The 15854-nt window shown below is 46.1% G+C and overlaps 1 protein-coding gene across 2 annotated transcripts in view; it reads left to right on the plus strand.

Annotated features, from left to right (window-relative positions):
* LOC147898252 (ARM repeat superfamily protein) overlaps positions 1-15854 on the plus strand; it is a 124559-nt gene that overhangs the window by 62549 nt on the left and 46156 nt on the right. For both annotated transcript variants that reach the window (XM_087379320.1, XM_087379322.1), the window contains exon 9: positions 6464-6824. In XM_087379320.1, the coding sequence (XP_087235446.1) occupies positions 6464-6824 (361 nt within the window). The remainder of the gene's footprint in view (positions 1-6463; positions 6825-15854) is intronic.

Below are 15854 nucleotides of genomic sequence, written 5' to 3' on the forward strand. Positions count from 1 at the left end.
GTTCATATCCGTGCATTGGAGGAGGATAAGAGACGAAACAACAAGTCCTTAAACGTCCTAATGGCAGATGTCGAAGCTTTGTTCACCAAGATGGGTGTCAAACTTACTTGCGAGGCATCTTGGAGAGTGGGTAAGGCCGGTGCACTGACAAGGGCATTAGTAGTGAGATTTCAGAAGCAACAGACATGCCCACCCTCCACTGAAGGGAACCATGACGTTTTTGAATGATGATCCCATACTCCTGCAGCAATTACATTAGAAGGAGGGAATGGTACGTGTGATGGCAGCAAGACAAGAAGGAAAGTGAGCTGCTTATAGAGATGGAAAAGCGTTTATTTGAGAGAGAGCAGAAAGGAAAGAGAGGGATGTGGACGACCCATGATGGTGTCACGCCTATGGGATGGGGGCACATAAACAGATTGAGTATGGCAGTGTGGAACTGCAATGGCACCCTTTGGTTTGACCCAGGAGGTTTCTCAAAGACATGAATTGACAGAGATGTGGTCTTCTATACTGAGATACATGAGAGTCAAGAGAAAGGCCTACCCACTGTGACAAGATACATTGGAGTCGGCTCACTAGAAGGACATGAGCAAAGACAGTGGGATACAAGGCTCTGGAGGTGTGGCAGTTTTTTTGAGATCACACCTGAGACCGCTTCTGTGTGTGATGTAGAAGGAGAAGCATGCACGACACATGTGGATACGAGTTCGGTTGCTTGACACGTGGTTGATTTTCATTGCAATATGCTACTTTCCCCTGGATACATCATTCTATGCGCATGAGCTTACCATAGAGGGTCACAGTCCTCATGAGACGATATATGATGATACCTGGAGTTTTCTAGATAGGGGGAGATCCTCTGTGACTTCAATGCTCATACGGGAAGTAGACAAATAGGTGGGTTTACCTGACTATGGATTAGACTCCTCAGAGTACTTGAGATAGACCTAGTAGAGCTTGGCATTGTGAGAGACTCAGGGGACGCACCACATGCGACAGAGTATGGGGGACACTTGTTGGAGATAGGAGCAGTCTACGACTTGATCATATATAATTGTCTTTAGAGATGGCCATTATTTACGAGGATTCACTTGTTTCCCACATGGATGGGGGACACATACAATGGACTATTGATATGTTTCCTAGCATTTGTGTCGCAAGTACATGACTTTATTGTCCCTTTGCCCCACTTGGCACTGATTACTCCTATTTGGCATTCAGTATCTCGACTACCACGCCAGCCACAAGATGGAACCTCTTGCCTCCACATGTGTCCAGATACACTTTGACCATTCCCTTGATGCAGTCTATATGAGCCACTGATCTTATGACCTACTAACTTGCCTTGGAGATGATGCAAATCTCGCCCATGCATCTGACACTCTTATATTAGCAATTCAGGATGCCGCTGATAGATCCTTTCCCACAACTTGATCCGCAGCACGCTCCCCAGCTATAAAGATGTCACGGAACCCATTGTTTGATGATGAGTGCCGAGGGGTGAGATGTCACCTTGTACGTGAGCGGGCTTTGGGACACTTGACAACGCCCAAGGCGTAGCGGATCTCACATCTCCACACAAGTCATAAGAGATGGGCTTTCCTCTCGCATAGGATGGATGAGGTAATTTGATCTTTTCAGGGAGTGGATCCCACTATTGCATGGGGGCTTCTTTTGGAAGGGAAGCCACCTATCCCCATCACAGATCCAGGTGTCTGGCGCAATTGATCTATGATGTCACTATCTATGGACCACTTGATATGTCCTACTTGCCAAGGCCCACGGCATCCATCTTGTTCACTGCACAGAATGCTGCATTGCATTAGCATCATAACCAGAGAGCTTAAGACTACGAGGGACTGCGGACTGAGCACTTTGTCTTAGCGCAGATGTTCAATCATGCTTTATGCCACGGCTTCTCCCTACTTGGAGTACCACCTGTGTCGTGCCGATACACAAAGAAGAGGATCTCATGGACACTTGGAACTGTCGCACTCTCATGATTGATCACACATTTTCCAAGATACACGGATCAATATTAGATACAGAAATCAACTCCTACATAGAGGTACACTAAAAACAGGCTTTCGGACGTGTTGGGGTTTTAGGCAACATCCTACTCTTGATCACATCTTCACTCTATGGACCATCATCGAGGAGGCGAGATCGAGATCCTAGAAAGTCTACGCTTGCTTTGTTTGTAGACTTTGGGAAGGCCTTTGACACAACCCCACATTCTGCATGATTAGGAGACTTCAGGAGATTCAAATCCCAAGAGACATGATTTGGGGGATTTACAGCCTATATGAGTTAGTTAGAGGAAGAGTATGTGCCCCTGGAGGCCTATCAGAGTGGATTGAGAGCATGATCGAGTGACGCAAGATGCCCCTTCTCACCGACACTCTTTGGGCTCTACATTGATGAGATCATGACCTTCATTGATCACCTCAGAGGTGAGGGATCATGGCTTATTGAGTTGATGATACAGATACTATTGTATGTAGAGTCTTCAGTAGCAGCAGGCCTACCAAAGACATCTAGAGGCTCTAGAGGTGTTTGTAGGTAGAAAGAAAGAAAGAAAGAAAGTTTATTAATGTCCACTGGAGACCTAAAAAGGTCTATGGGACAAAAGAGACCTGCTTATACATCAGTACAGAGAGGGCCATAGGCAACCTCCCTGGGAGTATCATCAGATTCCTCCAAAAAAACAAAACACATAGAACATAAAACATAAAAGGAACTAAGTACTAGGCTATGGAGTGGCCATTACATCGGTTTAAGACTGAGGGTCTTTAGATTTTGTCTTAAATTCTCTAATCGCTACAAGACCATCATGATATACTGCCCATTTTCCTGCTTCCCTGGCTGCCCGAACCTTAGCAAGCTCGGTAGCTTTGTTCTTCAGTTGGGTTCTTGTAAGCTCCTCAGCAATCCATATCTTAGTCCCCTTCAGCTTATAGGATTGTTGTAGAATCCTCTTCCTGAGTGTCTTCGAGTTGAAGGTGATGACAACGTGTCCATTCCTAGGCGATAAATAAACTGGGGAAGACTCCTCTTCATCATCATTCTTGTCATCAGTTGGGCTTGCTGACCAATCAGTGGTCGGGACTGCTGCCTTGATTCTGTCGATTGCCTCCTCGAAAGTGTCATCCTCGTGCTGCCAATCGGGTATTCCCCCTATCCGAATCTTCATAGCATTCTCTTTCCGAAGGTGATGTTCTTGGATCTTTGTTTGGATGTCAACCTTGGGTTCAGCTGTCACTTTCACCTGGATAAGCTCTCTAACTGTGGAAATCAGCTGTGATGTTGGGGGCTCAGCTTTACATGTTTGTACAGCTGTTGCAATAATCTCCTGCTTCCCTGGGCCTTCCAAAGCTGCAATACGAGCTAGGGCTTGGGTGAGCTGGGACCTTAGGTCTCGCACTTCTTGCTGGAGATGGTAAATCTGCTCTTGCAGCTTGGTCGGCGTCGGGGGAGGTTGAATCTTATACCTAGAGTACGTCCTGTCGAGGGGAGCAGGGGTTGTGGCTACCATGGCGGAGTAAAGCTTGGGGGGATGAGGGGAGGATGCGCTGGCCATATCAACTATCCCCCTTTTGGCTGGACTAACCCCTTGGCTGGGCCTGGGGTACAGCCCAGCCAAGAGTGGGGAGAGGAAGTGGAGAAGGGCTGAGCGACGGACGAGGGGAGGGGGCTGAGCGACGGAGGGGGCTGAGCGACGGACGAGGGGAGGGGGCTGAGCGACGGGGAGGGGGAGGGGGCTGAGCGACGGACGAGGGGAGGGGGTTGAGCGACGGGGAGGGGGGGGGTTGAGTGACGGGGACGGGGAGGGGGCTGAGCGACGGACGAGGGGAGGGGGCTGAGCGACGGGGAGGGGGGGGGGCTGAGCGACGGATGAGGGGCTGAGTGACAGGGAGGGGGGGGGCTGAGCGACGGGGAGGGGGCTGAGCGACGGGAAGGGGGGGGGCTGAGCGACGGGGAGGGGCTGAGTGACGGGGAGGGGGCTGAGCGACGAGGATGGGGAGGGGGCTGAGCGACGGGGGGGGGCTGAGCGACGGGGAGGGGGCAAAACCAAGGTTATGATTTTCAACACCTCACGGGGAATAGTTCATTGATACAGCTGTGCTTGCCGGTGGAGATCGTGCAGTCATACACTTATCTAGGGAAATCTTCACGGGGCCACTTTTCACGATGACTCTGGGCACAGCTTATGCGAGGACAGGGAGCTCTGTTCTGCGGCATATTGACAATGTTTACAGGCACACTTTTAGGACCTCCCGACGAAGGGAGGGCTATTTGATACAATAGTGAGGTCGATAGCCGTGTGCATCATCTTCTAAGGGAGGGATCTCTCGACGATCGATTGGCAGTGATTTGAGAGGCTATAGGTGATGATGGGGTCCAAAATGATTCGGAGTAAAGCCTCAGTTCCTCATCAGATAGTACAACCAGAGTTCACCATGATACTACTCCAGATTGATGCCATCTTACATATCTTCATAAGGGTTTGGGCTTTGCCTAGTTTGAGACTACCGAGGTTGGCACTAGAGACGACTAGTGGAGAGAGGGGTTAGCACGGCCTTGTACGTATGCATATCCAGGTGGTTTGCAATTCAAGGTATTCATATGGATTGACTCCCTGCCTTCTAGTATAGCTTGAATGCCTTGTCTCCGGTACTCCCATGAGATGAGATCAACTGTATTATACGGTTGGATCTACTCCAGCTCTATACATCACGGACTTGGGAGGGAGAGGCGTACCAAGAGTTTCCCACTAAGATCTAGTTATACCGCGATCAATTTTTGAGTGTATCAGAGGATGGAGTGATTATCAATTCTTAGTACTTGGAGGATAGACGAGTCGTCTCACATGCACTAAGGATAGCCATTGGACAGATGCGGATCTCGTCCCATCAGCTCAGAATCCAGTCAGGGAGAGCCGCAGGCTCACCTAGAGAGCAACGGATCTACAAGCTATGCACATGGCATGAGGTTGAGATGGAGAAGCATTTCCTATGTACTTGCCTAGTCTCTCATGAGATCCGTGGATGATACCATTGTCTCTTTTAAGTTTCAGGAGGGCCATGCATTTGGGACACTCTCTTGGCTGATCCACTTTCATGACCAGGTTTGCGTTGTATCTATCTGATTGAGGACAAAAAGCTTGCACTATTGCTAGCTACTTCTCCCATATTGCATGTGATGCAGCGACACCGAGAGATCGTATGGAGATAGATCAGACAGCAGGAGGTGACAGTGCCACAGGAGACAAAGATAGATTGAGCACATTGACATGTCACAGATTTGTATGCATTTGAGTCAGCCGTAGGACATACTGGAGTAGAAGAGGAGCTAGCTGATATGAGGGCAGAGTGGATCAGGCGAGAAGAGACGACATGGAGTTGTGGAGCCAATGATACAAAGCACGCTCGATAGATACATACATACATCATACATACATTCATGCATGCATGTAATGTACGTATGTATGGATGTACACTTTCTGCATTCCAAAGCATTCAACCTAAAACTGAAGTTACCAAATTGGGGTGGAATTTCTAATTTGACATAGTTTCTTTTTACATCTACTTGAGGTCGTGATTTCATTCTCTTTAGGTTGATAATTATGGATGGAGATAGTCTCGCATTGTAGAGGTGTATTCATTTTTGAATAGAAACTTGTGTATAGAAACTACCCTTGCATAGGTAAATTGGATGTTAATGAGCAAAGTGATGGAGATCATTCATTTCTAAAATTTCCTGCTCAATTCAGCCACAACCTCCTTACTAGGTTGTGCCATAGATATCATGTCGTCCATTGGGCAACGAGGGAATGGGCGCCGATTGCAGAACGCCAAGAATGTGAATATACATGTTGGGCAAGTTTGAAGTGCCTGAGCTTTAAAAAGAGCATCACCCAACATAAGAGGAGGCTATGGTACTCGCAGCAAAATAATCACAGCTTTGTGATATTTCTCTTCGCCAGAAATATTTCAATCACTAATGCTTTGAGCGATGTGCATTCTATAGCTATGCTAGCGGTAGAGCATATATCCCTTTTTGACGACATTTGTGCAGGCAAGAAATTTGGATAATGAACACTAACAATCTTCTGTTGAATGTGATGATGTTGCTATATGCAACCAATACCATTTTTGACCTCTTATTGATCATTGTTGCCTGTCAGGGTTGTTTGATATGGTAACGTCCATGTGGGTATCGAGTCTTTTGAATGTATGCCCCATGTGAAGAATTGTTGGCTCTCAAAGAAGCAAAGGATGGTGGGGTGGCTTTGAGCGCAGTGAGATGGGTATATGAAGACTATAAAGAAGACAAAAATGTTGTTAATGATTGTCTTTATAGGTTCAAAAGGTTGTGGCTTTGTGTGTGTGTTGGTGGGGGGAGGGGGGGGTTTGTTTGCACCACGTGCTCTACTTATTTTCTGCTTTGCTTGTAACAGGGTGCAACTACACAGTTTGTCACAGTAATGGCACAATGCTTGAGTTTTAATTCAGTTTTTGCGGGCTCAATTAAGCAGCTGAGTTTGGGAAGAGAAGGTGGTTATGTTCCTGGGATCTCTGAGCTGAATACAAGTGATATATCTGAAACGGGAAGAGAGGGCATGTTGACACTAGACTCTGAAAATACAACGGCCGAAGATACTACAGCAAATGAAAGACAGGCTACACAGGCGACCAAAGGGAAACTACAATTTCAGGAGCTACCGCGCATGCCTCCATGGTTTTCCCAGAATGATGGAGTCAGACTTTACCGTGAGCTTTCAGGCATTCTTAGGCTTTCAGGCCTTTGTTCTTTGTATGGTAAATCTTTTGTGGCCTATAACTCAAAACTTTTATGGTTTTTATGTGTGTTTCATTTAGGCTTGACATCAAATGATATAAGTTACAGATGTGTGGATTTGGTAAGTACAATTTAATTTGCAACTTTAGAGCATGTATCTCAACAAATCTGAGAATCCTCACTTGATCAAGAGAGAAGACCATCTACATTTACCCATAGTGACGAAGGTTTGGCCATTCTACTCCAGGATTTCGAGAAAGCTTATGACAGAGTGGATTGGGATTTCTTCAAGGGTACTTTACTGCATTTTGGTTTCTTAGATGCTTGGATTAGGGGGTTTCCTCTTTATGCAGATCAGTGCTTTGCCAGGTGCTTATCAGAGTGGTTAGAGTTTTCAGTTTTCCTGATCGGTCCGTCAGGGGTGCCCTCTAGCTCCCTTCGTATATTTATTCTGTCTGAAGCCATGAGCAGATTCTTGAGATCTCAGGTAGATATTATTGGGCTAATACTTCCCCTAGGCAGGATGAGGAGCTTTGGGATAGTGAGCTTATAGATTACAGTGGTTTTTAGAATGCCACTCCATACACTCGTACCTCCTGTAGGATAGTGCAGTGGGTGCACATATTAATTGGAATAAATCCAATTGCTTTTGGATCAGCAATGATGGCACCCCTGGATTCAGAGGGGCGTCTTTGTTGTTAGGTACTTGGGATGTCAAGTTGGTGTGGGCATCTCTCCTTCATAGTATTTGCTCCGTTACTCTCTCAAAAGTGTTCTTTTCTTTTGGCTTTCTCTTCATGGAGGAATTGCACTAAACCAATGGATCTCCAGGTTTGGGACTTACTCCTCATTCCTATGATGCGTCTCAGGCGGAATCCATTCAACATTGCCTTTGCGATTGCCAACTGGCTAGGGTTGTTTGGAAGGGAATCATGTGACGTGTGGGTAGCTTTGTTCACCCCTCCTATCTCCTCATGGACTTTCTTGGTTCGACATCATTTGGTTGAGGTATGCCCTTTGGATGATGTTCCATACTCTCACTATAGACATGCACATGCCTCGGTGGACACGTGTTGGGAGATCATAGCGAGCATATCAGCTGGCATATCTAGAGATTCAAATGCACATACACACTTGATAGCTTCCAAATCCACCTATCTCTCACCTTGGCCAGTATATGGATGGACATAGTACACATCTTGATGACCATCTTGGTAAGTGTGCAAGGATCTTCTAGGGCTGCTATTGCTAGGAGGACTATTTTCCTCTAGGAATGGAGGGACCGTCCTTTCTTCTCTGAGGTCCCTACAAGTTTGAGGTGGGACTTCCCTCAATCCAAGCTCTTTCATTTGAGTAGGGCGTGGTGGGGGGGCATGGTGTAATTTGATGCCTTAAGCACGTTGGTCTTTGGGATTTTTTTCATACTTAATAGCAGTCTTTTTAAAAAGGAGTGCCTTGTGTTTGTTCCATAGCTGAAGATTTCCCTCATTCCCCCAAGTATATTTACTGTGCGCATGCATTCCACTATTGCTATCTTTAAACTTGAAGCCCATATACTTATGTGATGTGGCTACTTCCAATTCTTTACTTTAAAGATAAAACAAATCTGTTTTAAAGTATCCTAGTGAGTATAAGTTTTGTGTTCATGATCTTCAATTGCATGCTTGTAGACAGAATGTGCTTAATGGATCTAGGCGTGTTTGCAATCCTTTTTCATTTGTTGTAAAGAGGAACACATCATTTGCATATTGTAATAATATGAGTGTGTAGCCAACAATTTGGATCCTTGCCCTACTGTGTGTATGTGTGCATTCATCATCTAACACGTCAATGAATAGCCCAAGTAGAGTTGGGAGAGAGGGAGCATCCTTGCTCAACTACTATGTTAATACTTATATTGACTTTTCATCCAAGTTTAATCCATCTACTAGTGGTCTTGCTAATTTAGCTCTCACCTTTTTCTAGAGCTTGTAAATAGCTTCTCTTAGTTCCTTGGGGATATGGGTTTAGTCATGTTGGTAAACTGAAAGGAAAGCAAAGAGTGGACACAAACTCAGAATACTTGCATCATGGAATAAAGAAGAGTGAGGTCCTTAAGTAGGCACCTCATACATGCTCACTGACATCACTGATGACTTCAGAGCTCCACAATTATCTCCTCAATCTGCTCCTAGATTCTCTCAATCATCCTATGTGGCTCTCCACCACCTAACTGTGCTTGTGGGCACCTAACTGTGCCTCTAGCACTCACACATAGAAACCAAGATGTGCCTGAGGCATACACCTTGAGATATCCCATCAAACCCCCCCTCAAGGGAATGCCTCAGGCTATGTCAAGGATACATCTAGTCTCATAGTTTCTCATGCCATCTCATGGTGGTCAAGGATAAATCTATGGCTAGGTTCTCATGCTAGCAAGGGTTCCCATGAGTGTAAGGTAAACAAAAGGGATACAAAAAGACCTTCCAATGGTTATCTCCCCTGTATGTACATGCACACAATGTCTGCAGGAGGTACGAGTAAAACATACACATGGCCTACATCATAAGGTGACCAGAGGTGTTTACAAAACACACAAGACACAAAAGTTTATTTCATTCATTTTGGAGGACTATCCAGGCTGAGTACCTTGACATAAAAAGAGAGATCTGGAGCATACATAGAGATGATTTAAAACGCATAATCTTCAAAGGATGCCTCATCTTGTGGAGGCAAAATATCCATGTCAAGGTAAGGTCTTACCACATGGGCAGTGTCTAGTGCCTTATTGCCTTATAAGATGGTACTATGATAGAACAAGTGGATCTGAAAATCATATCCTTCAAGAGAACAATTATCTTCTTGTCATCTCCATAGTTGTGTAGAGAAGCATATCTTAGGTATCTGACCTTCATCTTTTTCTTGTACTTGGAGTCAAATAAAAGTGCCATGAGAGGGTAGATCTCTGGCTTTGTAGTTGCTTCCTTTTTGGCAACCATTGTTTTGGCAATCTTCAACAAGGAAATCAGGTTGGCATTTTCATCCTTTGTAGCATAACAAGACATTGCTTTCTGTTTAGGCTTGGGACGTGACAGAAAGAAGACAAGATATAGACTAGACACCTTTGAATAACAGAAAGAGGAAGGAATTCATTGCCACGATAAGGCCTTTGAGTATGAAATATCCACGATGTTCAATGAACGGTTATTTCTTCTATTGGAGATGGCTGCAAAAATCCGTGCACTGTCCAGTAACTTTCTGCAAATTTTCCTGCTGCTATTCCTATTCCGAAGCACTGAAGCGTGATCTGCACCAATCCTCTGCTACTGCTCTGCTGCTGCAGCAGCTTTAACGATGGAGGAACTCCCCCTGCTACAAGTATTATTACTGGGGAGAGAATGAATTGCCTCTCTTCAGTTCCGCTACTACCGCTGCTGCTGCTGCTGCTTGCGGGCGTCTCTATGAGGATCGATGCCTTTGGAACACAAGGAACAAACAACGCAAATTCCTCCTGCGCTTACCGCTCTTCCTCTGGAGCTTCACCTTTCCTTGACGACTGCTGCGGCACACACAAAAGAAAAGGAGTTCCGCCTGCTACAAAAGCTCATATTTTTGCGCGCCAACTCCTCTTCTACAGTTAATTCTCGATCAGCAAAAAAAAAATGAAGCTTTCCTTGCGCCAACTTCTGTGTGCAGGGAATCTCGATCAGAAAAAAAAAAACACAAGAGCAGGAGCAAATGTGTGTTGTGTGCGTCGATTTCTGTGCAAACGAATGGTGATGCGAATTGATTGAGGGAGGTGATGGATGGGATGAGATTGTGTCACAAAAATAAAACAGGAAAGATTCTGAAAGAAAATGGAAGAAGAAGATGTGGCACAAATGGGCTCAAGGAGGATGGTACTGCTCTGATACCATGTTGGTAAACTGAAAGGAAAGCAAAGAGTGGACACAAACTCAGAATACTTGCATTATGGAATGAAGAAGAGTGAGGTCCTTAAGTAGGCACCTCATACATGCTCACTGACATCACTGATGACTTCAGAGCTCCACAATCATCTCCTCAATCTGCTCCTAGATTCTCTCAATCATCCTATGTGGCTCTCCACCACCTAACTGTGCTTGTGGGCACCTAACTGTGCCTCTAGCACTCACACATAGAAACCAAGTTGTGCCTGAGGCATACACCTTGAGATATCCCATCAAGTCATTCTCTCCCATAATTTGTATCTAGGCATGGTGTCAAGGGGCTGCTTGAAATCCATGAGAAGCTAACACATTTTTTCTACCTTTGATCCCTTTGCTGTCATATGATGCCTTTGCTGTCATATGATGGTGATTAGATGGTATACTGTGAAATGCTTTGGTCTAAGGACTGCTTGTTTATGGCAACCTAGCCCCTTTGTCTTCATCCCGTTTACTAATTTTTTGTTCTAAGATGTACCATATAGTTTTGCCATAAGTTGCTTACCATGATGGTCTGGTAATGTATGGGTTCGTTTTTGTCCCTTCCCTTAAAAATGGGAACTATTTTCTTTGTTAGCCATTTCTTTGGGAAGTCATAGTGCAGGTCCTATGCAGGCGATGATTTCGTTTGTTTTTAATCCTCGTTATTTTAGCATCTTTACCATTATGCCTTGTAAATCCAGAGCATTGCCATTTGTTAGTTTCTTGAAACCATGCTTAATGTCTTTCACTGTTATGAACTCATCGTTTGCCTTGATAGAAAAAGAGAGACAGAGCGAAAGAAAGAAAGCTCTATTAACGTCTACGGAAGACCAAAAAGATCTATGGGACAGCTTATTACTTCAAAACCCCAAAATGTAAATGCATGAAGGATATCCATAGGAGTGCATGAACCATCTTCGATCTTAGTATTAAAACATAACTCATTGTAATGTTGACGTAATATCGCCATCGCAACATTAGTTTAATACTGGGAGTCTTTAGGATCTGATTTTAAATCCTTTATAAGGCTGGGTTCTATAACTGGCCTCAAGGCCAACGAGAGGGCGGTAATAGACAATTAACCAGCCAATTCAGCAAATAACTCAAAGATAAATTTGTCTCTAGAGTTGGATTCTGAAGAAGTGGATATGATTGTATAGGGTCAACAGTAAAGTACTGAGAGAGAGAGAGAGAGAGAGAGAGAGAGAGAGAGAGAGAGAGAGAAAGTTTATTAAAGTCTTCGGAAGACCGATGGGTCTATGAGACTGTGAAAAACTTGATACAATGAGCTGTGGTAGTGGAGCTACTAAATGAGCATCCTCACCAATGTAGAATGCAAAAAAATGCCAAATGGCAGTACTAAGTCCTAAGTACAAGTCCTAAGTACAACATAGTCATATCCCGACTATATATATCAATCTCAGCATCATCGTCGGCATCATCATAACCATCATCATCATCATCATCATAGTCAGCAGCAGGACATCAGGATGGATGAGGCTGTGGAAGTGGAGGCATGAGGTCAGCAATAGAACGCTGTCGCCCCCTCAAGGGTGCAGTCCTGGTACGTCTCCTGGTCGTAGCTTTGCGTCTAACCAAGGCCACTGTGACTCCCATCGGTCGGGCTTTGACCCTAAAGAAGGAAGGGATGTCCCCAAGTATGATCTGTGAGTCAACCCTCTGTCTGAGCTGTCGGGTCACAGGCTTCGGGTCACGGTCATGTTGAGTTCTTGCCTCGTGGGGGTCTATGAGATCTGGCTGAAAGAACTCCGTGATAGAGCTCTGAGAGGTATCAGTCGAGGGAGAAGCTTGCTCTTGTCTCCATGCTCGGAGTATCCTATTGTGGTGTCTGAGCATCTCATGAATGGAACCAGCGAAACATCTCTGGTCTGGGTAGGAGAGGACATGGGCTAACATCCCATAACTATCTCTGAAGAGACAGTCGAAACGCCCTCGGATCTCATAGTAAACATGACACCTGAAGATGAAATGCTCCTCTATCTCAACCTCTTGCATGTCACACAGTGTGCATATGCGCCTCTCCTTGGGTAACCGCTTTGCTCGGCTGCTCTCAATACGAAGTCTGTGTGAAGAGACCCGGAATTGCCCAAGGGAGATTCTCAGCGAGTGGGGTAGGTGAATTTGCGTGCATCTTGGTGGATCAATGAAACCCTCCGCTGTGATATGTAAGAAGTGATCTTTGTAGAAGCCTAGCTTCATTGGAAGATCACTCGGGCCCAACCAAGTCCGGAATGTGTGTAGCTGTAGTAGATTCTCACAGATAACCTGGTTGACCTTGTGTGATAGGAGGGGAGAGATAGGAGCATCCATGTGGTACTGGAAAGGAGGTAGTCTGTCTATGTGGAGCCCCAAAACTGCAAACCATCTCTCTGTGTGTGCATACCAACACCTCTGATCTCCCCCTACAGCAAGTGCCATAGAAGAGGATAGTGCTAGCCATGGTATCCTGCTACGCCCGGATGTGTAATCCTCATACTCCTTGACTCGGTACAGATATGTAATGACCTGAAATGCAGCATTTAGCTGTAATAGGGGTGACCCAAACTCCGCCCGAATGATCTGGTGAGGGACAGATGGCTTACCACGGATCATCCGTGATAACATGAGAACCTATAGCGGCTCCACCCTGGCCCACTCTGTATCCGACAAATCTGTCCCCCAACATGGGCTGCCATACATCCCTGCTGGGCGGACCAAGGAGTCAAAAAGCAACCCTTTGGTCCATGGATCTCGAAAGTGAGAGCGGAAGCACTGTCTCTCTAGTCTAGCCAATGAAGCATATCCTCTGCTCAGGCGCGCCTGCATCGCGGGTCTTATGGTGAAGATGGGTCCAGAAAAGATGACCCCTAGATAAGTGTATGGTGAAACTACCTCAACAGGGGCCCATCAAATGTGAAATGCTCATCGCGCATGACGACTCGAGATGTATTGAAGATCATAACGTTGGATTTACACAAGTTGACCTTCAAATCATGAGACTCACAAAAGGACTGTAGTGCATCAAGGTGTCTTTGGAGTCCCTCTGCTGAGGAAGATAAGAGAGCCACGTCATCTGTGTAAAGTAATATCAGGATCAGCATGCCTGCGAGAGAGCAGCCTACCCCACCCTGTGCCTGCATTACTGTCTCGAGCTTGTCGATGTAGAGGCTAAACAAGGTAGGCGACAAAGGACACCCTTGATTGACCCCGATGGTACTCATGATCTCTTCTGTCCACCCGGATCCTACCCGAACTTTGCCTGAAACTCTCTCCTAAAGTGCCATGACAGCCCAAATGATCTCCTAGTCGTAACCCAGATCTTGTAGGCGTCGTATGAGGTGGGCTCTTGGAACGGTGTCAAATGCCTTGCGGAAGTCCACAAAGCAACAGTAAACCCTTTTGCTTCCGTGCCCTCGTCTCCTCGATGATACATCTGAGTGCGAGAATGTGGTCCATGGTCCTGTGATCCCACCTGAAACCGGCCTGTCCCGCTGCTCTGAGTCCTCGACACTCCGCAAATCTGCTAACCTCAGAATCAAGTACTGATGCATAAATCTTGGACATGACATGTCCAATCATAATGGTCCTATAGTTCTCCGCGTTCATGGGATCCCCTGCCTTGTGGATGGGTGAGATAGTGTTGATGGTCCAGGTGCGTGGAAACCCCAAGCAAACGGCTTCATTAAATAGCTTGGCTAAGATCGGGTCTAGGAGGTTAATCCCATATGCAATGAACTCAGTGCATAGTCCCTCATGATCCTTCGCTCGGCCATTATGAAGTTTCATTACGGTATCCTTTACCCCCCCTTAGTGAAGAGGGTGTAGGATGTGGGGCGTGGCATATGTGATAGGTTAGGGGCTGGCTGTTTTCGGATATCATAGAGCGTGCGTGCATAATCAGACCACACCTGAGTGTCAGTGAGTGGTGGGGGGGGGACCGTCCCTCGAGAAATCTCCGCCAGAAGTCCTTAGAGTTATTACTGAACATAATGTTCAGTAGCTCCTCCTCGTTTTGACGCACGAAGTCAAGTTTCTTCCTGCGTACCAGACGGCGGTACTCGCGTAGCATCTCTGGTTCGCTCGGAAGGCTGTTTTTTGTTTCGAATCTGAGCTGACGGTGCAAAGCCTTACACTCATCATTGTACCAGCTATTACAGGGTACGGTCCTAGGAGGTGGTGGGCGGGTGGAGCGGGTGGTGTGGGAAAAGGCGTGAAGAGCAACCTCGTGTAGTGAGCGAGTGACTAGGATAGCACGATCCTCTAGTAAGGGTATAAAGTCAATGTATGCGAGAAGTATGTACAGACGGCCAGAGTAAGGAGGTGAGTGATCGCGATCAAAGCGTATATCATGGTAAGTGGAGTAAGAGCTCAACGGGGTAGGAAGTGCTGTGCGGCGAGGGGTAGAAATGCTAGAGAGAGAGAGAGAGAGAGAGAGAGAGAGAGAGAGAGAGAGAGAGAGGAGAAGGGGGGGAGGGAGGGAGACAAGCAATGTATTAAAGTCTACTAAAGACCGATGGGTCTATGAGACTGATAGAAAACCTGATACAATGGAGCAAAAGGGTGGAGCTACTAAACAAGCATCCTAACGAGAGAGAGAAAGAAAGAAAGATATATTAACGTCCTAAGAAGACCTCGTGGGTCTATGGGACAAAGTACACCAGAAAAAAAGATAGCTCATACAAGCCTCATGGGTATGCTAAGGCCCTTTTGCTGAGTGCTATGCTATGCTATGCCAAGATACAGAGCTCAAAAGCTTAAACAAAGAAACTCAAAGACAAGCTCAAATGTGAAAATGTGAGCTGAGGTCGGAGATTGAGAAACCGAAACCCGGCACCGTGATAGCTCTTTGATGTGCTGTGAAGATCTCTCGGATCTGCATATGTCAAGCGGTCTCGCACTGTGAGGGAGGGCATGGTCTCCTTGATCGCTGGATCCGATGTGCTATGTCAAGGCTGATGCCTCATCTTTGGCAGTCTCCTCTGAGGAGAGCTGAGATAGGTCGGACCTCGATTGTGCATGCTTTGGCCCCACTCTGTGTCAATGGCGCCATGTCTGCTCTCTCCCTTGATCCCATATTGTCCTCATATCGGCTATCTCCTCCTCCACTCCACTGTGCCCTAGAGC

Source organism: Dipteris shenzhenensis, chromosome 9 (genome assembly GCF_047967505.1).
Source record: "Dipteris shenzhenensis isolate YYH24624 ecotype China chromosome 9, Dip_SZ_1.0, whole genome shotgun sequence".
Taxonomy (NCBI): domain Eukaryota; kingdom Viridiplantae; phylum Streptophyta; class Polypodiopsida; order Gleicheniales; family Dipteridaceae; genus Dipteris; species Dipteris shenzhenensis.